Source organism: Amphiprion ocellaris, chromosome 10, assembly GCF_022539595.1.
Source record: "Amphiprion ocellaris isolate individual 3 ecotype Okinawa chromosome 10, ASM2253959v1, whole genome shotgun sequence".
Lineage (NCBI taxonomy): Eukaryota > Metazoa > Chordata > Actinopteri > Pomacentridae > Amphiprion > Amphiprion ocellaris.
The window spans coordinates 4,417,465-4,442,188 of record NC_072775.1 but is presented as its reverse complement, the minus strand read 5'-3'; the positions used below and the strand labels follow the sequence as shown (position 1 = coordinate 4,442,188).

At 39.2% G+C, this 24,724-nt stretch overlaps 1 protein-coding gene and 1 long non-coding RNA gene across 7 annotated transcripts in view; one reads left to right on the top strand and one right to left on the bottom strand.

Moving 5' to 3' along the window:
• The window catches only part of map4l (microtubule associated protein 4 like), a 125,811-nt gene that overhangs the window by 39,110 nt on the left and 61,977 nt on the right, over positions 1 to 24,724 (top strand). For 5 of the 6 annotated variants that reach the window (XM_055014612.1, XM_055014611.1, XM_055014608.1 and 2 more), the window contains exons 3-6: positions 11,513 to 11,596; positions 14,157 to 14,234; positions 16,949 to 17,188; positions 22,362 to 23,621. In XM_055014612.1, the coding sequence (XP_054870587.1) occupies positions 11,513 to 11,596; positions 14,157 to 14,234; positions 16,949 to 17,188; positions 22,362 to 23,621 (1,662 nt within the window). The remainder of the gene's footprint in view (positions 1 to 11,512; positions 11,597 to 14,156; positions 14,235 to 16,948; positions 17,189 to 22,361; positions 23,622 to 24,724) is intronic. The other variant, XM_055014609.1, reaches the window with a different exon arrangement.
• Positions 725 to 12,778, bottom strand: LOC129349874 (uncharacterized). The gene is made up of 3 exons (XR_008603055.1): positions 11,471 to 12,778; positions 6,339 to 10,066; positions 725 to 6,243 (listed from the first exon to the last, which is right to left on the bottom strand). It is a non-coding gene; the product is annotated as an uncharacterized LOC129349874 (long non-coding RNA).

Genomic DNA, 24,724 nt, shown 5'->3' with positions numbered 1-24,724 from the left:
AGTTTTTAACTGTAACCTCAGAGGTCAAGTATCAGTCAGTAATAATGACACCAAGGACGAAAAATATGCTCAGGTTTGTTTCAATTTGTGGACGAAATTTAGAGGTTTTTTTGTATTTGCAAATAAAAAATGAAAGTAAAATGACGTCCCTGTTAGAAAAGGATCAGCTGCTACACAAACCAAATGGACTTAAACCGCTTTCTGTGGAGGTAAAACTGAGGAAAAAGTTCACTTTACTCGTCAGAAGTTACCTGTTATTGCTTGATTTATTTAAAACCTGTCTGACCGCTTGTGTTTGCTGCCCAACTGGACATATTCTGGACAACAAAAGACGCGAAAACAGCTCAAGAGTCATGTGAAATAAATGTTCATCAGGTCAGAACTTATTTGAAAATTACATTTCCATGTCACATTATGTGCATTAACCTTTGTGTCGTCCTGTGGGTCAAAATCGACCCATTTTAAAGTTTGAAAATGTGGGGGAAAAAATATATTTTCACAGTGAAACTTCTGATGTCCACATTTTCAACATTTTTGGGAAATCTTTGAACATTTTTTGGGTGGAAAAAAAGAAATGTTAAAAATGTTTCTTAAGAACATTCACAAAAAAACAACCAAAATCCTGCGAATTTTGCTGGATTTTGGTTGATTTTTATGTGAATGTTCTTAAAGAAAATATTAGAAGTTTTACTGATATATATGGAATCACTTTAGATAAATTTGGGAATTTTTTTTGGAAAATTTTTACTCATTTTTTGAAAATATTTACAAGAATTTTCTTGGCAAATTTGGGGGATTTTTTTTAAAACAAAACTTTTAAGGGAAATTTTTAAGGAATTTTCTACTTGAAGGTTTTGCAAATTTTCAGAAGATAGTTTCATATTGGAAAAGATGGCAATATCTGTGTTTTTAGTCTTGATAAATCCCATGTACAGGTGGCATTTTATGGTCAATGACCAGTTTTAATGACGCTACTCGCCTCACTGCATGGAAATACGACCATTTACCAGAAATACAAACAAGCAGAACAATAATGAGGTGCAGTCTACATTCTGACTTTGTTATGGTATGTTCACAATGACTGACTTATTTATTCAGTTGTTCACTTGCTTATGTAGATTTTTACTGTAAATACCCTAACTTATCGCCAAGTCGTGGTTCTGTGTTGCTCTAAAGCAAAACCCAGAGATCCATGTATCAAGAGTTCCCAATTTTTGATTTGATTATGAGACTTGATTGATTCGTTTACCTATTTCTATTATTGTAGGCAGTGCCCCAAGTTTCAACAAGCGCAAATTTAAATTCTAGTATAGTTTTGATGGTTGGTTTTGCTTAATGTTGCTGACAAACAAGTGACGATGAAAATACAGGAGGTCCTCGGTTTACGACATCCTTGACTTAAGTCGTTTCGGCGTTATGTCGGAAGTGCTTACGGGGTGGTCCTCTGTTTAATGTACGGCATTTCGTTGTTACGTCGGAACTGGTTCAGTGGAACTAGTTGGCGAGCAGAGCAGATGAATACTGTATGTACAGTAGTCACCCAGCGCTATAAGACAGTTTTGTTTATATTTGCCGCCATACTGGATTATGCTGCATTCGCTAATTTCTTTATGGCTCCCAAGTGGTAGTCAGATTTACAGTTTACATTTTCGGCGGTATTTTCCCACCGAATTGTGTTTCAGTGTAAGCTACTGACTGTTTCTCGTTACTGTAGTTGTACAAATATGTAAACTGATCGATATTGTGATGCATGTAACGGCTTTTGAGTTCCGACTTACGGCGAAAATCGATTTACGTCACATCGTAGGAATGGAACTCCGACCTAAGTTGAGGACCCCCTGTACAATCTGTTTGGGAGATAACAGAAGAGTTCCATGGACAAACAACAGTGATCAGTGATGATCTTTCTGTCCACATGCTGATTGTTCAATCGAATCTGCTGCTGCCATCATTCGCTCATTGATCACAGCCAGCAGACCGATATTATCAACTCTCTGATCTGCCCAAAAAAAGTAGCTGAGGAGTTGTTCAATCCTCATGGAAATGGCACTTATAGGCAGCACCGGACCCAGAGGAAACCCTATCCTGCTGCCAAAAATAGTCCCCAAAACTGTCCTCAAATTCATCGTCTTCCACAGTTGTATTATCTGTTCTTTGTTGTGTGAAGTTTGGTCCAAACTGAGGGCCTTTTTCAAAATTAAATCCTTAATTAGGGTCCAAGCACCAAATGGTGTGAAGACCCTAATGAAACCCATAGATTTATTATTATTCCGAGATTCTTTTACCATTTTTTGAAACTCAAATTTGGCAACCTAGAAATACTCCGAAACTCTGCAACTTTTGATGTTTTAGAGGAATTGCATCAGTGTGCACCAAAATGGCTCCATAGCACCACCTGGAAAATTTCAAAAATTTACTACAGCCAGTACATGTCATCTACAGTGATGAAAGCTGGTACACATATGTAACACATCAAGACACACAAAAAGTCTATTACAATCATGCCCAAAACACAACAGGAAGTCAGCCACTTTGAATTATGTGTCATATTTTGGAAGATTTTGGACCAATTTTTGCACGTTTTCAAAAGCTACCAACTCAAATGTTGCAATCACGACAGAGCTGAAATTTGGCCAAGATATACACCAGGCATGGGTGATCAAAAGTTATCAAAATGCTCCCCAAAAATCTGAGGATGTGGAAATGGCAGCCTCTGGAATGTCGACTTTTCGCCATAAAACAGGAAATGCTGTCTAACTAGCCTGTACATGCTCCAATCTGCCTCAAACTTTACATGTGTGATCAGAGTCCAGCCTTTAACAGATACATAGACCGAAATACACTCTCAGTCGCAGCGCCACCTGGTGGACATGCTTGGATTCACATAATTTTACATTCCTTTTACAGTTTACAGTCATTGGACTTGGGCTAAGTGGCATAAACTAGACAGAGAAGACAGAATGTATAAAGAGACAGACTTCCACCTCCTTCACAGTGTTGACAGCAAGGAAAATGTAACCTCATCCTTTAGAAAACAAATGGGAGCAACTTTGCTTTTAATTGTCCCACAGTTCACTGCCACTCATGACCACCATGTATTTATTCACTGCAGTTGCGCCAACATTAAGCAATAATAAAATGTTTCAAGCATAATTGCTTTCAATTTAAAAAACATTAGTCCTTTATGAGCGCTAATAGCTCAGTACTTCCATTACCTGACCTTGTTCTGTTTATCTGCCCCATTGCTGTCCACTGTCTCCTTCACTCCTCTGTCCTCCCCCTCTTATTCTCCTGCTCCATCTAAGTGCTTGTGTATCTCCAGAGACAGTGACAGCTGTGACTGAAGATGGGATGCTGTGGTTTGACACTAACCTCTGCTGTCCTTGGCTCAGAGAGAAGGATTATTGGCAACATATGAAGGCTATATTATCTGCACGTAACCGGGATCAGGGACGGGTCAAGGGCAGTTAATGGATTATGATGGACAAAGGTGTTTCACTGAGGTTGTTGGGGGTAAAATGTCGGGATGTCCTGAGTTTAACCTGTCAGGATCAGCAGAGAAGCACATTTTAATGGATTACTTTCAGCCAAAATACAGCCAGGTCCATAAATATTTCGACATTGACACAATTTGAAATGAAACAGTCCAGATGTGCTTTAAGTGCAGACTTTTCACTTTGAATTCAGAGAATTGACACCGAAATCAGGTGAATGGTGCAGGAATTACAACATTTTATGCATCACCCCCACCTTTTTATGGGACCAAAAGTAATTGGACAAACTAACATAATCAATGGCCAGATATTTATGGACCTGACTGTACAGCCGATCCTTTTAGTGAACTCTGCCGTGTCATCTCCACCTCTGTAATGGGAATGTTTCGCTACATGCAAACGTGAAAAATGATTTGGTCACCCCTTTGGTCAGGCATTTTGTTCAGTCATATATTTATTTTATTTTGTAATGTTTTCATTAATTTAACGTTAAACATTTTGAGCCGATCGATTTAAGATGATCTGAATGCATGAAACATCCCACTAATATTAGCAGGACATTGAGAGCAGATAAGACTGTTTCATCCTGACCTTGTTGCTAAACTGTAACTGACCCGTGAGATGTTTAAGTAAATGCAGCAGCAGCAGGTTTGCTTGGAGGCTGACTGCCCTCATCTGGGAGCTGTTCTCCTGCTGTGAGCCAGAGGACATCTGGTTTCAGTCTTGGTGGTTGTATCACCTCCACACTTTATCAAACAGTCCACTTTATCAAGGCCTAAACCGCCCCAGAGGTTCTGCACAGCAGACAGTCCTGCACTCCGACGCCCTAGAACAAATGTTGGAGTTGGACGCTGCAGTATGTGAACAAGCTAAAGGGGTATGTCAGACATTTGCATGTTCACAGAGGTTTAGGGCTTGAACAAGACAAATATTTTAAAAGAAATGCTGATATATCTTCTCTTTTAAGGCAACAGAATAGTTCATCTTTACCAGAACAGTTTTTTGGGAAGTTGAGCAGCTTCAGTAACCCAACAGAGAGAGTCTGTCTGATGATACAAAGGCTTTAAGTCTCTTGAACTCAAAACTGTGGATTCCCATTTGCAAAATTCCCATGATGCAACTGGATCTACAGAGTTTCTTTGATTAGATCCTCTCATCTCCTAGACTTTCTGTGAAAAAGCCCAAAAATGACAATTTCTCTTTCACTCTAATGACAGTTTCACATTGACGCCATATAAAGACAGACGCATTCTGTTTGACATCAGCTTGACTGTAGGTTTTCCAAACAGCAGTTCTGAAGCTCAGTTTGATGACTCCAACTATCGCTGTCTTTGCAGTGCGTGACTCCTAACCCTCAGCTAATTAATAAATGAGCAAAGAGGTGGAGCGTGAGTGGAGCTAAGTCAAGCTAAACAAGCATCTGCGGGCTGTGGACCGTTCTGTAACAGCATTCATCTGTCAGTGAAAGTGGTCATGTTCTTTCTTATGCCTAATTTTTAGCTTTAATACAATTTAAATGGGTGAGTTATATAAAAATTCACCCTCTGTACAGTAGTCATAAATGGGAAAATTAGCTGTAAAGACTGTGATTGTTTATGTACCAGGCTGTAAACATGTTTGTTTCTGCTGTAAAGTTGGACTTTTTAACTTTAGGGTTAATAGGGATTGACTTGATTTTAAAGCCACCCTCAAGTGGACATTGGAGGAACTGCAGCTTTTGGGGCAGAGGTTGCCGCTTTGGAAAAGCATGTAGTTATCTGGGCCTTTACCGCAACAATATGTTTCAGCTCTATTGGAACTGTTTTTTAGGTGCCTGTACAGTTTCAGTGAAATAACACTGATTCTCTTTTCCAGTGTTGGAATACGGAGAGTTGTAAGAGAACCATTGGTGCTTTCTTGAAGTTACAGGCAAGTTAAAGCAACTAATTCTGACACAAGTATGACTGAGACAATTTATTACTAAGGTGTAATCATCTTTGGTGGTAATCAGATATTATTTATAATGTTAAGATTGCACATTAATGGGCAGCACAGCTCTCTGGATATATTGGATTGTTATATAACTTTTCTATGAGTGTAATGAAGCACTTGTCTGTAGGATTTTATATTCAATGGATTAAGAAGAAACTATTTTCATGTTCATCATGATAATCGTGACATTATGATAAATGTTGGTATTTTCATATATATATATATAGGAATTTTTGCACATTTCAGAGAGAATTTCTCTTTTCTTTATATTATGAACAACTTTCTAGGTTACAAGGTTATGACAAAACTAAGTTCCCTTGACCATCTTAAAGCTAAAATGATGGTAAAATCCATCTTACGAACCTCCTGGAGCTGCTTAAGGTGTTTTTAAAAAATATCGTAGACTATAAAGTGTTTTCTACTCCTTTTTAGAACCTGCCGGAGGAACTGAGAATGAGTCATTTCAAAGACTGATTGTTATCAGGAAACAGGGCGCAAAGCAATCAATAAACTGAATGAAGTGAGTCACCTTCAACTTGTGGTTAGTGATCCAAAGGGGCACTTAAAAACAAAACTAAATATACAACGAAAATGATTTACACAAAATGTTCCGCAATTATATAAATTTACCTGTTAGCACGTTGTAGCGCTGTGACTGACACTTTCACCTGCGAAGAAAATCTCCTCAGATCTGATCAGATCTTCACCTTGAAAAGCAAATCTCCAGGCTCACAGTTGTTGTTTTATCCAACTTCTTTCCTCTTCTATAACAGCCAAACTGAATTTAAAAAAGAGAGGAAAAAACTGAAGGTCAACTTTGCATCTTACCAAACACTGCGGTGGAATAGGAACTGAAAAATGACGTAGACGTACCACCAGCGTGTACCCAGCACAGTGGGAAGCCCATCAGGCTGGATTTGTTCAGACTACGCAGTGAGGCCTGGTTAGGTGGTGGTTCCCTGCTTCTGTGTTTTGACTTTTCTCTGCCGGGAGAAAGTTTGGAAGAGCTTCCAGTGCAGTGATGCAGAAAAGACATAAAAATAATGTTTGGGAAAAGAAAAAAGGTGTTTGACCTCGAGGCTTGATACTGACTGTTGTCCTCAGAGGACTGTCTGGGTTCTGGCTGGATCTGCACGCACATGGCGTGTGTGTGTGTGTGTGTGTGTGTGTGTGTGTGTGTGTGTGTAGGGGTGTGTGTGTGTGTGTGTGTGTGTGTATATATAAATGTCTGACAGAGACAGAAAAAAGAACAAGCAGTGAAGCGACATCAGCAAAGCAAACTTTTCAGACCAACAGCAGCTCACGCATCCAGAATGAGGTTCATCCATTCATTCGCTTCTCAATCTGACCACATTTACACGCAGCACACACATGACACATACCTGTTAGCGTGACTGCATTTATGATAAAATCAGGCTGATTAGTTTGAGTATAATAACTCATTGTGATATCTGACAAATATCTTCTATAAATTAAGGTGGAATTTGTGATTCTACTCCAATATATTTTTAGTCAAAATTCAGCGAATATCTCCTCATGGTTCAGTGGTTGTTTATTCTGTGTGGGTGGGAAAAATTTAAATAATTTGGTGTTTATACTCTTAAAAAAATGAAGGTTTTTCAACAGTTTTTCACTGTAATGTTTTGCACAATGTGCTGTTATTTTACATAATTTCTCTGTGTTGTTATCCGCTTGCACAATCACAGAAAAAAATTATTATTTACATGTAACTATCACAAACAAAAACAGGCCATAGCTGTACATAATGTCTACATGCATGTCTAATAATGTCAATTTTTCTAATATGACTGCAAAGTACACATTAATACATTATTATTAATATAAATTATGAAATCTGAAGAAAATGTCATTATTATACAGACATTTGCCATTGTTTTCACCATTTTTTGAATTTTTCCAGCATTTTGTAATGTATTTTTGTGGTACCTTTTTTTTCTTACAATTTTTTTCCCCTTTTTTTCTTTGTTTTTTAAGTGTGCACAGTACCAAGGTAATGTAATGTGGGCAACAAACCATATAGCTCGCACCCATTCATCACCATTCCACCATCACTTGTTTTTAATTAAAATATATTAATGAAATAATTTGACATGGTTGTGAAGGAGCATAAGTGGTCTAGAGGGCAGTATCAGTGTATCAGTATTCATTCATCTGGTATTTAAATGCCAATTAGTTCAACTTAATGTTGTGACAAAACACAACGAGAGAGAAAAGAATCCAGCAGCATTGTGTCTGGAATGACTCTGCAGTTCATGTGTCTGCTGCTTGTTTGTACATCTGTGTGTGTGTGTGTGTGTGTGTGTGTGTGTGTGTGTGTGTGTGTGTGTGTGTGTGTGTGTGTGTGTGTGTGTGTGTGTGTGTGTGCGCGCTGTTATAAAAGCAAAAATAGACACAAACAAAAACAGTGGCTCCACCAAACACACTACATGCAGCTCACCTAAACCCCCCTCACGTATTAATTATTCATGATCTCCACCATCACACTGGTACTGGTCCACTGCCAGGAATGCGTGTCCTCATTTCTCCTGAATACAGTTGATAGAAAACTGATTTTCAGCCCAAAATGCTGCTTTCAGGTGTGCAAGGAGCAATAACTGTATGTGGCTTGTGTCTCAATAGAAAGTAGCCATGCGTAATATGCACAGTTAGTTTTAGTTGTAGGCTACATGGTCTGTTTTCACTTGAGATATTTCAGGACCACGGACAGATACAGCAGCTGGGGAAGAGACAAAGACATCAGTGTACGATATTAGAATGGATTACAACAGATCAACATAGTATTTATGTATGTAAATATTCCAAGCATAAACCTCAGACAATATCTGACAGTTACATTTACTCAGACACAGAATATAACAACAATATGAGATAATTGTACTTGTTCCTCTACATTTCGTGGAGAAATATTGTACTTTCTGGGTTACTTAACTGCACTTTTGTGACAACTGTAATTGCTAGCAGTCTTTCAGATTTTAAATGCAAACTCTTTGATGCACTTATCACCTATCTGCATCTATCTATCTATCTATAGTCTATCTATCTATCTATCTATCTATCTATCTATAGTCTATCTATCTATAGTCTATAGTCTGTCTATCTATCTATAGTCTATCTATAGTCTATTTATCTATGGTCTATCTATCTATCTATCTATCTATCTATCTCTGGTGGTTCTGAGAGCAAACTAGACTTCTGGCTTCATTTTCAGGCTTTATAAAGTCCAGCCAGTGATGGGAGATTTCAACCAATTACAGGGCTGGATGTGGTGGAACAGTGGGTTTGATGAAGGACTTCAAGAGCAGGGTTTGAATCCCCGTGGGAACCCCCATGAAAGTCGGCTTTTGGTTTCAGTTTCACGTTCATGTGGTAGAGAGAGTTCAAATAAAGAGGGGAAAGAAAAGAGCTGCAGGAGGAGGAAGGCTGCATAATTCCGAACACTGGCTCAGATTTTTATCACCTGCAGCTTTAACAACAAAAATCCACATAGAAAATCACCTACACACCCACTGTAGCGGCCTTAATGAGCAGATGTGGTGTGTTCATTTATCATGGGGCTGCAATGTTGAAAGCAGCATACATCATGATAATCTAACATTATAATATATAAATTTTTTTCTGCATGATAATAATAATAATAATGTCCTTTAATAGAGTTTTCTGAGTAGTTTTCTACTTTCTGTATGTTGTATTGTGTTTTTCACTACTTTTACATAACCCTTAAGTGTTTTGCAGAGTATCCACAGATCGGGGATTGAGACTTCCATGTTTCCTTGTTTAAAAAAAAAGACAAATATGAAGGAACAATACATAGAATGGTTCTGTAAATAAACACCAATGACTGACTTCTTTTGATGCAACAACTCAGCACAGTAATAACAAATTGCACTGTGACTGTGTTGTGTTGTTTTACACGGAAGCACTCAGCCGGGTCTCATGAAATCCATTACATCAGCCTTTAGCAGATAGCACATTAGTGAAGGACACATTGTTTGGTTTTTGTTTACTGCTGGTAATTAAATATGATGGTGGTTTATTTTCATCAACGCGGACGTTGTCGGTCTCATTGTGTTGCAGCTGACTTTTTAATGGTCAACATGGCTCAGTGGTCATCATAACAGCACAATCAGTGCTTAGCATCAATCTAGTTCTGTAATGGCTCCTGATGAAGTAGCTGTTGTATTATTTAGATGGTAACAGTGTTTTATTGTTATGTTAATGATCAGTTTTATTCCAGTTCTGCTTAATGGGAGTTAATGGAGTCGGCAGTGCAAATCCTCACTTTGCTTTAGTCGATAGATTCTGTCATCTCTTCGATTTCTTTCATCCTGCTGCACTTAAAGGAGATGAGGAAGTCCCCTGCCTCTAATAATGATGCTAAACATGTATTTTAGTTTTAGCTTTTGTGTATTTTGTGCGTCATGGTGTGTGTCGACCTCAGCGGGTGGCGCACAATCATCGATCATCCGAGACACGTCTGCCAACAGTGAGGGTTGCCAGGGGAACCGCAGATGCTGTCGTCCTCTTTTTTGCGTAACCATGGTGATAGTCCCCTCGGCGACATGTTGTGTCTGCTTGCCTCACTGTCAAAAGATGTAACGCACACACACAGACACGGTGATGCTGGAGGAGGCTGGCTTTGGGAAGAGGCACCAGTTTGACGAGCAAACGGCTGACAGAGCAGAGTGATGGACGGACAGACAGACAAACGGATATATAGATATGCAGACAGACAGATTCAGGTGCAGTTTTCAGTCTGGCTCACTTGTCGTGTGCAGAGTTTGATGAGAAAGAATATAGAATGCCCTGTGTGTTGGGGAGAAACATGTCGCTTATTAATCCAAGTTAAGATTTGCATCCTAAAACTCTTCCTGTATGTTCCACCTGAAACCATATGTAGGATGCATTCAAAAACTGTTAGTACAACAAAGTTTGAACAAAAGATCTCCTGTTTGCTCAGTCTTCAGTGTAATGTATGATAAAAGAATCTGAAGTGCCTGTGGAGTCAGAATTAATTCATGATTAATAGCTGCTATTGCATCTTGTCACATATGATGCAGTTTTATTACTCATAAAATGTTTCTCTTTTTTAGGCTTTTTCACTTCTTTCTTCATTCCTTTATGTTAAAAAAGCATTTCCTCTTTGCACTGACACAAATAAAACATGAGTAATGTTGGACTTGTGAAGCAGCCAGTTTTCATTAATGTTTGCAATGGAAAAATAAGACTCGATTTCACTAATAATGAGTAATTTAATACTTTAAGACCCAAATATAAAAAAAAAATGAGCAAAAAAATCTGATAAAATTTAATAATCAATGTATTTATAAATCCAAATATAGAAAAAATGAGCAAAAAACCCTAAAAAGATAGATAGATGGATGGATGGATGGATGGATGGATGGATGGATGGATGGATGGATGGATGGATGGATGGATGGATGGATGGATGGATGGATGGATGGATGGATGGATGGATGGATGGATGGATGGATGGATGGATGGATGGATGGATAGATAGATAGATAGATAGATAGATAGATAGATAGATAGATAGATAGATAGATAGATAGATAGATAGATAGATAGATAGATAACTGATGTATTTTTTGGGTGTAAAACAGTGGGTTTTACAGGGTTAAGGCAGAGAAGATTATAAATGACAGTAGATTATTGCATGCACTGTCTATCCAGTTGTTGAAATACCTGCAAAGAATGGATATGAATCTAAAGAAATGTTCTCTTGTCAGATATGTGTCGCCATTTATTTGTAGTTATTATAAAGAGAAATATTTTTTAAAGGGTAGGAAAAAATGTCAAATCCAGATATTTGTATAAAAAGGTGGAAAGTTAATCACATCTTCTGAAGCTGTGTATTTCCATTTTATCCTTTCAATGCCATGAGCAGGACTGTTTTCCGTTGTTGACGCTTCATCACATTGAATTTGATATAAAATAATAAATAGCATCAGTTAAGAGATGTTTACCGGTTGAAGCTGGTCGTGACGACGCTCTTTTGTCTCCTGTAGGTCCGGGGATGATGTCATCAATGATGTCAGGTGGACGCCAGGACCCGCCGGGACAACCTTCCTTTGGCTCCGACTACCTGTCTGGTGAGGGTGGATGGAGTGAAGTCATAGTATTTACTGATTACATCCCTGTAGCACAGACACTGCAACAGTTTGTCAGTGTAATCGCTGCTTCTGTCCATCACGGCCATCAGAAGTGGCGTTTTTGCGCCAAGGACCAGCTTAAATATAGGATTAATGCCAAAGTGACACTCACCAGTTGTGACACTTTCAGGCATGAGCTTTCCATGTTGCTGAAGTAAATCCACAAGCAACAGTTTACAGTAGTTCTAATAACTTGATCGTTTTGCTCCAATAAGACGAGAGTCGAGGCATCGGGACGTGATCAGAGATGTTTGCTTTTGTTGCTCTCTGGTTGTGCATCATCAAGATTATGCAAAAAGAACCATGCTGAATTTTACAAATACTGGTGGAGAGGTGGAGCACAGGCACAGGAACAATTCTCATTAAGTTCTGGTGTGGATTTGGACCACTTTAGTTAAAATTACGAAGCTAGAGCATTGACCCTGCTGGAGGGTTCATCTTCAGTCCAAAAGCACTGATTCCTCAAAAAGAATGCCTTAACCCTCCTGTTGTCTTCACTTATGGGCACCAAAAAATATTGTTTCCTTGTCTGAAAAAAAACCCCACAAAAATTCAGCAAAAAAATTCCCCAAATTTCTGAAAATTTGCAAAACCTTCAGGAAGAAAATTCCATCCATCCATCCATCATCTATACACCGCTTAATCCTCACTAGGGTCATGGGGGGGCTGGAGCCTATCCCAGCTGACTCAGGTGAAGGCAGGGGACACCCTAGACAGGTCACCAGTCTGTCACAGGGCTACATACAGAGACAAACAATCACTCTCACATTCACACCTACGGGCAATTTAGAATGATCAATTAACCTCAGCATATTTTTGGACTGTGGGAGGAAGCCGGAGTACCCGGAGAAAACCCACGCATGCACAGGGAGAACATGCAAACTCCATGCAGAAAGATCCCGGGAAAGCCGGGACGCGAACCGGGGACCTTCTCGCTGCAAGGCGAAAGTGCTAACCACTACACCACTGTGCAGCCCCGAAAAAAATTCCAATAATTCCTTAAAAGTTTTCTTTAAAAAAAAAAAAAAGAAAATTTGTGTAAATATTTTCAAAAAATGAATAAAAATTTTCCAAAAAAATCCTGAAAATACGCAAAGTGATTACAGTAAAACTTCCAATATTCCCGTAAGAACATTTTCATGGGTCAGTATATAAATGCAGGACTTTTTGTAGCATAGTTGACATATTTGCTGTTTTCAGGCCTAAAATCAACATGACCGCCTATAACCAAACACCACGTGGCATTTTTACACAAAGATTCTTCTAAATATTATATATGCAATTGAGTAAAATTGAAAGTTATTTCTAAAGATATTGTAGTAAACCTGTTGACATGCCATAATTCCATACTTGACTCACACACTACTTTATATTAAATAACTAAGGAAGAGGAGAGAGAGAACGTTATCCATACAATTTTCCATATAAATTTTTCATAGAAAGTTTGATATATTGCCAAAAAAGAAATACTTGTCATGATTATCTCAACTTAATAAAAAGAACACAATCAAAACAATTTTTGAATGAGCTCATTTTATTGTTGTTTAGCTAATTAGAAGGTGGTTGTTATTAGATTCAGATGGTTATTTAGTTGACATTTTAGTGATATTCAGTCATTTTTTATTAATAAGTGATTGTTTCCATAATAAATAATTATGGAATTTGTAAAGACATGATCATAATGAACATAAGAAACATTAGTTTTTTTGGGGTTTTTTGATAAAAATTTAAGTAAAAACAGGTTCACATTTGTTATTTCTGTGTTAATGAAGCATTTGCCAGACTACATAAGTGGAGACAGTTTTGCTGTAAGAATCCCTGCTCTTCATCCTGGATGTGAAGTGGTTCCTTCCTATTATAATTCCAACACAAATGATGGTGGACAAAATCTGTGCATTAAAAAGTTCATCTAAAGCTACAAACTGCTGCCTCTTTGGGTTGTTTCACCTCCGCTGCAGCTCAGCATGGATATACTTTGGAGGTAGAGCTGAAAGTTGATTAATCTGCAGCCAAATATTCTCCAGTTGGATCGTCTCCTGTGTGAAGACTGTAACCGGAATATGGAGACACATTTTGTCCTAAAAATCTCTCACTCTGGAATCGTATCAGCCAGGATGAACAGAGGCGGAACACAAAGTGAACCTAAAAAGTCTGTCCCCAAACTGCCTTTACTGCTCCTTCTCTTTGTTGTTGTAAAAAATATGCAAAACGCTGCGTGAGAATTCAAGCATTCGTGAACATTTTTGTTGTGTACATTTGCATAAAGCTTCTGTCTCTGCATGCCCACAGATAAAATGCACTGATAAAACGGTGGATGAAGATCTCGCTGACATTTGCTTTGCCCGTTTGTTTACATCTTCTATCCCACTGCTTCTCTCTGTGCTGCTCCCTCATTATTCACTTTCGCCACTCATTCTGCCTCTGCTATCCTCATTTTACATTTTATTTCCACTTCCACTCTGTCTGTCCATCCGTCTGTCTTTCTCTTTCCTTCTCTCAGGTCCTATGATGGGTGGGATGACAGATCAGTGGAGCCTGAACAAGACAAAGGACAGCAGCAGGCCTGACTCATTTCTAGGTCCACTTTATTTTTTAACCTCCTGTGTCATTTTTTATCTTTAACTTAGTAGGAAGTTATTATTCGTTCCATCCTCTCTTGTTGCAATTGATGATATTGTAGAGGAAAAAAATCAAACCTGGCTCGATGTTTTAGCAAGATATGCGATTATTGAGATATTCTGTGCCACAAAAACAACCTGGGAGGTGAACGGGTCAATATATAAGTCCCCTAATTATATATTGACCCATTCAAAATGACTTGAAAATGATCCATAATTACAGAAAATTAGTCCAGAATGACATGAAATTTGTCTGAAGTGACTTGAAAATTATCCCAAAGACACAAAAATGATCCAAAATGAGGAGAAACAATCCAAGCTGACAGAAAACTTGTTCAACATGACTCAAAAATTGTCTGGGTCAAGATATAATTATGATATAATTATGATAATCATGACAGACATTTCTTTTTTGTCAATATATCACAATTTAGATGGAAAATAACAAATTGTATCTGTGTCTGAGAAATCATTTTCTACAAAGTTCCCCATTACAAAAACACTTCTCAAGGAAGTGTGTTAATTCCAGATCACATGACCTGCTCCACATGATGTCATTTCCTCCTGAAGAAAAGACTGGCAAGACTCCAAGGCTTTCTGAGTTATTTAATATAAAGTGGTGTGTGAGTCAAGTGTGGACATTTATTAAAATATCTTTATAAATAACTTTCAATTTTAATTTTATTCAAGTGTATATATAATATGTAGAAGAATCTTTCTGTAAAATGCCATGTGGTGTTTGGTTATAGGCGGCCATGTAGATTTTAGGCCTGAAAACAGCAAAAATGTCAACTATGATACAAAAAGTCCCACAGTTATATATTGACCCAAACAACGTAAAGCTTGTTGCAAGCTGCTGCTTTGTAGTTGTTCAGCCCTGTTGGATGTTTGCTCTCCACTGGTGTGTGTTGCCGCAGACTCATAAATAGAATGTGTATGTGGGTCACTGCTTTAGATCTTTGTCCTTATCCCAGAATTTCTCTTTTACGCTCACCTTTTTGTTTCCTTTGTTGTCTGCTTTCAGCGCTGGGATAAGGAAGGTTTTCAATCCAACATCATATATCAAAAAATGGCAGCGTATCGAAAAAAAATCGAATATGTAATCATGATGTTCAGCGCCTTAAGCTGTGCTGTTGTGTTCATCTCCATTCATTCGCACAGCTGCAGTGATATTTTATGCTTTTACACACACATAACTTCTTTCATTTACAATGTTTCGTATTGTTAGTCTTTATTTTACTTTTTGCAAATGCACCACGTTCATATTTTCAAGACAATTTCCAGATTTCCAAAAGTCCTGTCATCAGTAGGATGTGTGGCCGGTAAAGGGGGAGAAAACAAACCATAATTTTTAATCTTATGCAAAGAAGTAAACTTTATAGTATGGCCCAGAGTGCAGATTTGTTTCTCCAGCTTGGCAGCTGAGTTTATGACTGTTAAATGAATCATGGAAAACACTGCGTGGTTGTTGCTTCAGGTTCTTTACACTGGAGGAACTCAGGGCAGCCAAAGTGGTGCAAACATTTACAAAAATTGCTTCGAATTCAGTCAGTTTTTCTCTTTTTGTTGCCATACAGGATTTTACTGATTCTGATTCTGCCAAAACAACAACAAATTTTAGCTACTGGCTGTAACTCAAATTCAATGAGCTTTAAGAAATAGAACAAGAAAGGTTTTTCATGTGAGCCTATATTGTGAATTTTACATGGAAGAGGGATATTTTTTAGAGGAGCAGACTCACACTCAAAGGTAATTTATCACCTGTAGAGCTAATTTATCATTGCCGCTTTTGGAATTCCTTCTGTCATGTCAAGTCAGAAAATGCATGATCATGATACAGACAGATTCACCTTTAAACAGTTTGTTGACTCATTTCTAAAATATCCTTCATTAAGCTATCACAACATGTTTTATTTTGAAAACCTGTCAGGCTGCAAAGGAAATGTATGAGACACATGAATTCACCAATTCGGTGTAAAACTTTTAAGTTATTATTATATTCTTAGAAAGTTATCAAAATTAGTAAAAAAAAAATGACTGTTCTGCAATGTATCATGAGCAATGAATTCTAACTACTGTAGGAACTTGTATAGCATGATCACTTATACAATCTCGTCTTTAACCCTGTAAAATCCAAATATCGAAAAAAACAGCAAATATAGCGCACAGACACACACACACACACACACACACACACACACACACACACACACACACACACACACATATATATATAAACAAATAATTCAAAAATGCAAAAATATATGTATATATATAAAATTTGGAAAACCCACATCTGGAAAAAAAATTGCAAAAATAATACATATTTATTTAGATAGAAATAAAAAATATTTTTTTAAAATGTCTTTTATCTATCTATCTATCTATAAAATCTGCAAAACCAAAATTTGATATAGAAAAAATTAGCAAAAATAACATTCATTTAGATATACATAATAAAAACTAATTCGAAAAATTTAAAAACCTCTCATATAAATAATAAAAAATAATAATAAAAAAATAAAACTGATGTGTTTTTGCAGCAGTGGGTTTTACAGGGTTAAAGTGTTTTTTAAATTGTTGTGACCTGTATGTATATGAAGCATACAGCAGCGGTACTCACAGAGCCAGTTGTCTGTCAGTGACGTTTCTTTGTGTTCCGTTTCTCCATCAGGCTTCTCCCAGTCTGGGATGGGAGGCACCATGGGGTCCAGCCTGCCTCCATTCCAGACCAGCATGAGCTCCACTCTGGGCCAGACTGGGATGAGTCCAGCTATGGACTCCCAGAAGAGTTCAGGACTGTTTGGTGTGGAAAACAAAACCACCACTAACACCAGTGGGAGCAGTCTGTTTAAAACCAGTGATCCGTTTTCTACTGGGGGCCTGGGAATCCACTCTATGGATCACTCTGCAGGTATCAGAAAGGGATGTGGTTGCATGTTGCAGTAGGAGAGGGTGGGGGGAAGAGGAGGAGGAGAGAGGAGGAAGATGTGATTATATGTAGGATTCATAAAACTAAATGGGATTGGTTTGATTTATCGCACAGAGGAGGGTGAACTAAGAAACCTGAATCCATGGTCATATCTTACATCTAATTAATTAAACCTGACTCTGCTGTAGAGAGAAGGCCTGGGTTTCCATGGCAGGGTGGGTGGCGACAGCAGACAGCTTGATGACAGAGGACATGATTTCAGCAGCAGAGGGCAGCCTTTTCTAGTTGTTCTCACCATCACTGGAAAACTTCCAGCTCTGCTTTTCTTGTCGTCGCCAGTCACCAGACAGCTTTGCGCTCTGTGCAGCTTCCTGTTCTCTATATCTGCTGACAGATGGGACCATTTTCAACAATAAGCTTGAAGGGCAGCTCATAGTTTGTCGCTCATTTCCACTCGTCTCCATTAGTTCCTGCAGTCTGGAGGGAAAACAGCAGCTTACAGGAGAGTTACTGCTCTCGTTGCCTTTTATCATGAATTGTTAATGTTTATTCTAATCAATAGCTGCTCGAGTGAGTAACAGCTGAACATCAGACACAGCAACAATAGCTCAAACCCCTATAGGGTGCAGTACATCATGACTTTTACAGTATCGGTGTGTAATTTTGCTCAAAAGCTACATTTTCATTAAGGTTCCCTTGAAAAAGAGGAGCAACAAATAACAGTTTAAACCCACTGGAGTCCTCAACTTTAACATTTAATCGTACTTCCACTGTGGGTAGGACTTATTAAACATTTAATCACCATTTTGTTTTGTTTTTTAGCTCTTCTCTCTTTTCTGTTTTGCTGTTGTACTAAAAATAGTCCAGCTAGCTTCAAGTCAGGTAGCAGTTATGTAACACTTATTATTCTAGTCGCAGATCTAAAGAATCAGTGACACAGATGAATATTACTGCTGATAATTTCAACTTCTTTCTTCTAAAAACCAGGAAGGAGAAAGAGCTCAAATGATTCTTTTTATCTCACAGTTTGGGCTGTTTCAATGGCTGCCTCACCACACATTTCACCAACAAGAAGAAATGCAGTTTTATTAGTGAGATTAGAAAAATAACCCCCCGACTACCCATTCAACTTTCAGGGGAGCCTCTAGTGATATAACCACACGCTGCTATTTTAAAATTCAGAGTTAAGCTATCTCTGATCTCACCAAAAATATCTGCAGACATTTGGTAAAATCCTATTACATAATTTAGATGACAGCAATTAACAGTAAAATGGAAGCTTTAGATAGGTAAATCCAACCTTTGGCCTTACTGTTGCAATCTTGTCTATTTTTGTCAGGTTTTGTGGAGCATTTGCAACCTGTAGCCACACAGAAAGTAGAAAAACATACGCATCGATCGACAAGGAAAGTCGTGTTTGCGCCTTAACTGGCACAAATCCTAAAATAAAAATGTCAAAAATGCTCATTATCTCAGCTCCTAGTTTATAACTGCATCATTGGGGATTAGCTCCTGTGATTAGAACCAATGAAAAACACTATTGTCAGTATTAAAGTCATTTGTTATGAATAGTTATTCATTCTGACACCACTAATAGCTGCATTTAGGATCAATCTAAACGTGTTACAGAACAGATTCAATTGTTTTTCGTAGTCGCCTTGGTTGTCTTTAAGGGTGGTTGGCTGTCAGTAATTCATCCCTGTTGGCAGGCAGAAAATAGAAGGTTAAATTTGGAGTCATGGCGAGTCATGTCTCTCCACTTCTTCCTGTCTCGCATCACTGAGTGTCTAATGAAGCTGAAAAGTCCTAAAACCTTACTTAAGTTAATTTTTCACAGAGGATTCCAGCTGGATCCGTCTGTTTGGACACCGTAATATTTCTGCTGTTGACGGGAATCTTGTGTCTAAATGAAGTTACACTGAAAGGTGTAAGAAAAAGCAGGAACGGACGAGTACAATCAGTGAGCAGCTTCATAGATCTTAATAGCTGTCATTAATAACTTAACACCAGATTTTGTGACTCTGGTGTATTTAAACTGATAGTTTTAGGGATAAAGGTCTGTTGGAAATTGATAAAAACACCTGCAGAACACCTGTTCTTCCATCTGTGCAGGTGACAGTAGGATTTACTGTGATAAAAGCACCAAATTACGCAAAACTTCAAATTACATTTTTGCATAGGCCATGTGTTTGGAACAGCCAGAGCGCCAACATTAATGTATTTCTTGGCAGATGGCCAGGCCCCAGATTAAGAAGTACTCCCATTAAATACCTTATCACATTAAATATAGATGATAATACGCCAGCCTCGTCTCTTCTTCAAGCTGTTTATAGCTGGCGAAGCATCGGGTCACAGGGAGAAAATAGCAAATTCAATCAATTTAAAAATGCAGGGAAAGGTGCCAGATTTAGAGGGGAAAGCACCTTTTTCTGGATTCCCATTAATATGCAATGCTGCAAGACAGACTGAAAGGCAAGAGGGGGACGGGATGATGAAAACTGAGACAGAAAAGCAACACTTTAGACAGGAAGAAGACCTGATTGGCAGACTAAGACGGGTCATAGAATTTCATTTTACCGTCTATCCCTCTATCTGTCTGGTTCTATCTGTCTGTACATCTTTCTGTCTCTTGTTCTCTCTGAGCCGATGAAGTGTTTCTCAGTAATAATTAAGAATTACTGGCGTCAGAGGAAAAACTGATGACTTCATCCCCCAGACAAGAGAAGATAGTGGGAACAGACAAATAAGGGGATCATTTCAGTGCAGTCCTGTGTGTGTGTGCTCATTGTCATTGTTTTGTGATTCTGTGATGCATTTCCGTATATTTAACCTATCATTTTGGGTCATTTCGCTGTGTCTGCATGTGCATTTAATGCTGTGACTCTTGAGACATGCATGCATTTATTTTAATCATGCATGCTCGACCCTCTATGATATGTGCTTGGATTCGTTTACATTGATGAGCTGCTTCAAGGCTGTACGTTGTTTTGCTCTGTTGTGTAATGCTTGCTCCTGTCCTCTGAATGATGATGATGATGTTTAAAAGAGGTGAATCAAACCTATTTCTTCAAAAAGACAATCATACCATACATTTAATGTTTGACTGCCCTAAAGCACAGTCCATTCCAGACCCCGTTCACAAATTATAGCATGATATGACCATTGGAACCTCTCATTTGACTTCATTTATTTGGATTATTGCAGAATGATTAATGACCAAAAGAGGGGATCTCACATAAGCGTTAGTCCCTTAGCCTTGGTCCTGCAAAGTTCCTACAACAATTTGGCAAATTCCTATTCACAGTTACATGTGAAAGTAGATTAACAGTGTATTCAAATACTGGCAGCAATGTGTCTCAGCTGCGACACAGCAACGCATGTTCTTATCATCCGATGCCCAGTGCTGAACCAATGTGCATCTGTAAACACCTGTGGTAATATAAACTCATGATTATGCACATGTAATCCAGTAGAGAGAAATAATAACAGGTGAGTAAAACAAATACAAGTTCAATGTATTTATAAAAGCAGGCACCATCACATACATTGTATTTTATTAAAGTGTTCTAAAGGTTGTGCCACATGGAGCCTAAAAGCAGTCAGACTATGGTTACTATTGCTGGAAACGTCAAGGAAAGCAACTTAATGACTTTGATGCATATTGCCTGCAAAGCATTGATGATTGCTTCTTAATATGGCAAATAATGTCTTCCAAGTGCAGTGCAAGATCCAAGCAAAATACCACATAAAGATTTATCAAGTTCTTGTACGATGCATGTACACCACATCCTTCTTTCCAGTGTTGTCTTTCAACACTATATGTGAAAATACGACAAGACTTAAGCAGGATTATTAAACAACTTATTGCAGGATCACTTACTCCACACCAGCAACTTTGCTTCGTCCTTGAGAATAAGTGGTATTTTCTCAGTCGAGGCTCTAGGTAGCTCTATTTGATGGGCATGCATTATGTATGTATTAGGCACAGAGCTTATCTTTGTATTACTGTACTCAGAAATTAGATATTTTTCATAGTGGGTCCAACTGCAGCACCACAAATCTCCCTCCACAAGCCGCTCTCTTCAGGCCCCTCATTTCTGTCATCAATATATTAATATGTTGGAGTGACGTTTAAATTATTCAGAACTACAGGTGATAAATATGAGCAATGAAGCTCCTTCCATTATACTTCTAATTGTCACTCCAGTCACAGAAAACCGGTAAAATAAAAAAATAATAATAAAAATAGATTTTAGCTAAATAATGTCAGTCTACTAATGAAAGGAAACTCTTGGCCTCATCTGATATCAAGGGACGTAACTCCCATTTTAGGCCATAACTGTATATTATAAAGCCTTATACCACTGTCCACTAAAGCTCATGTACTTGGACCAAAGGAAGCTTTGAGCTGGAGTTCCTTTGCTTCTAGAAGTCGAATGGTGCCAGGTCAGGTAAACAAGATTGATGGGACAACATTTCAAAGTCACATTAGGCTGCTTCTGCTACCTGTGCTGTGTGGATGGCACATTTTCCTGAAGCAACAGCACACCAGCTTGAAAATTTTCTTTTGTTGTTGATTGGTCCAAACATTGAAGTTTTTGTGAACAGTGTTATAAGGCTTTATCGCATACAGTTGTGCCCTATAATGGGAGTTACGCACGTTGTTTCTGGGTGAGGCCGAGAAGTTTCAGCAACTTGACTGATTATTTATCACCTTAGATTTGTTCAGTAGCAGATTTTGGTGGATTGCTAATTTACCCAACTTCCTACAATGAAAGACTACTCAAATTGCTCAAACTCCACTGGCTCACTGAGCTAGGGCTTAAGGAGAAAGGTCTGCAGTTGGAGTTTTTCAGGTTTTTTTGTTACCAAGACCCAGACAATCATCACAATGGCACTTGAGCACGACACATATTTCGCATTGCTTTCCTTTAACATTGTTAGACTTACAGAAGAGAGTTAAAAAACATCAAAATCAAATGCTGCACAACGAGAAATTGACTAACTTTGAATTAATATTGCAACTGGTTAGACCTAACTTGAAATATCAAGATCAACTATAGTAACCGCAATCTGATGGCTTTTTAGCAGGTGTTTCTCTGACACAGTATGTGATTGGTTCCTCCTCTTATAAAACCCTCCCCCCCCTCGGCAGCTCCCGTCCTCTCTCCCAGCGGCTCAATGGACGACAGCAGTCCCACTTCGTCCAACTCCGAACCCCTCAGCCCCGAGAGACTGGGGCCGGGGGGCGAGGCCGGCAAGCAGCAGCAGCGGCGGAGGAAGAAGAAGAGGAAGGGCCGCGACGAAGTCTACAACTTCTTGGATAGCCAGGAGAATAACATCGGCCAGTCAGACAAGCAGGATCAGAGCAAAAGGGAGGCGGAGGAGGACGAAGATGAGGAGGAGAACTGGGAGTGGGAGATCAGAGAGAGTGGAGGAGGGGGTAGAGTGAAAGGCAGGAAGACTAAGAGTCGAGCAAGACTTCCGGAGGAGTGGGGAGCTCCTCAGCAACCCATCTCTCCCACACCTGCTACAGCCGCTACTGACCCCAAAGCTTCAAACCCCGCTTTGCCCTCTGCCCCTGAAAAAATACCCATAAGCTTCACCAACTGCTCCCATGTTAGCCTCGCAACAGATTCATCTCCACGCTCCTATGAGCCCATGTGCGTAGATGATTTTCCTGTGTCCGTTAAAGACGGGCACAAGGCGAATGAAGACAAAGTTCCAACCAGCAAACCTGAACCCAACATTGGTTTAGCATCTAGCGCTGCCGCCAAGAGTAGTATATCTGGAGATGTTAGCGGCAGTCTAGCTCTGATAACAGGTGACAACCTGAGCCCAGTCTCCCAGACCTTCTCTTTCCTCGATTCAGTCCTCCAGACCCCTCCAGGCTCCGCTCCCGACTCGCAAACCACCACCCCGATCACCAACACCCCTTCTCTCGCCACTGCTTCCCAGATAAAGTCCACCCCGACTGAAACCATTTCCGCACAATCCTCATCTGTTTTCAAGAGCACTCCAGACCTTCCTCCCACTTCCACTTTGTCCACCAACCCACCCTTAGCTGCTCCTGCACCGACACTCCCGCCAGCAGCTGCAGTCGGCTCAGGCCTCAACGTCGATGCCAAGCCTTTCGTCCCCTCAGCCGCATTCATGTCCTCCACAGTCACTTCCAGTGCAGCTCCTGTTGTTAGCACAGCAGCGGCTTCCACCACCTCAGCTACGCCCTTTAGCTCCACATCTGCTCCCTGTAAGACCGAAGCCACCCCCACATCATCATCAGACGCTGGCCCCAAAAGTGTAGCCACGTCCTTTAGCTCACCCCCTCCCTCCATCACCCAAGCAGTCCCTCCCTCTCTCCCTGCACACTCAGAGCACCAGGAGTCCTCATCGCCACAGCTCCCCCCACTGGAAGGTTGGTGAACTACAGGGAAGATTATGAATAACATGGGGCTAATTTGAACAAACAGAAATAAAGTGATGTGTAGGCTAGGCTGGCAGGAAGTAGTACTGTTTGTCTTCCTGTGTGCATGGCTCTTTGCCTGTGGATTGAGCACCAGGCCCGCTTGGTGTTTGATCCTTTCCTCTGTGAATTTGTAATAACCAGGGCCCGACAGATAAATCCAGAACAGCTTTTAAGATTTACATGTATGTTTACAACAGATTTAGTCACAAATCTGCTCTTCGTTGCCATTTTAAAACACGGAATCTGGAAAAATATCCCAGCCAGAAAAACATTTGTGTCCAAGATATATCACTCTTCTCAACTGCTGGCATGAGTATGGGACACAAATGTGCTGTGCTGTTCGGGCCCTATATTAACAAAACTGCAAGGGTAATCTGTTAAGTTGTCTGATTTGATTTCCCTCTGCCTGCCTCTGTGTATCTGTTACCATGATCATAACAACTGTATTACTTGACCTGCTGCTTCTGATAGCTCTACTGTCTCTGCTTGCTCCACTGTCTACTGTTTCATGTGACTGTCACCTGCCTGTGTAACCTCCCACTGTCTCCTCTCTGTCTATAGAAACATTCACATAACCTGGGTCCTTGCATGGCAAAGCCAGTTTGCTGATGCCTTTTAGTCTTATAAATTCAGTACTGTTACAGTTCTTAATCAACTGTGCAGAGACAAATTAGTGTAGTGGTAGAGGACTTCAAGTTAATGTGGCTGTACCTAAGAAAATTGGAAAACATGTTGAGAATTGGTTGATAAATTCAAAACATGGTTTAGTTTGGTGAGGTACATCCTACAATTATTCAATTTTCTCAAAGCCTTGAACTTTTTCACTGTAATTGTGTGCTAATTTGTGTTTCTATTTCAGCTGCCCATAATGTATTTTGCCACATTTATTCAAATCAAGGATGATTTTTTTTTATCTATAAACAGAAATTCCAAATGAAGCAACTGTAAATCAAATTACACACTAAAGATTGGAATAATTTAATGTTATGTAACACTCCACCTAGCTAGCATGTGAAATACACAACAAGAATTACAGACTTACCAAAAGACCC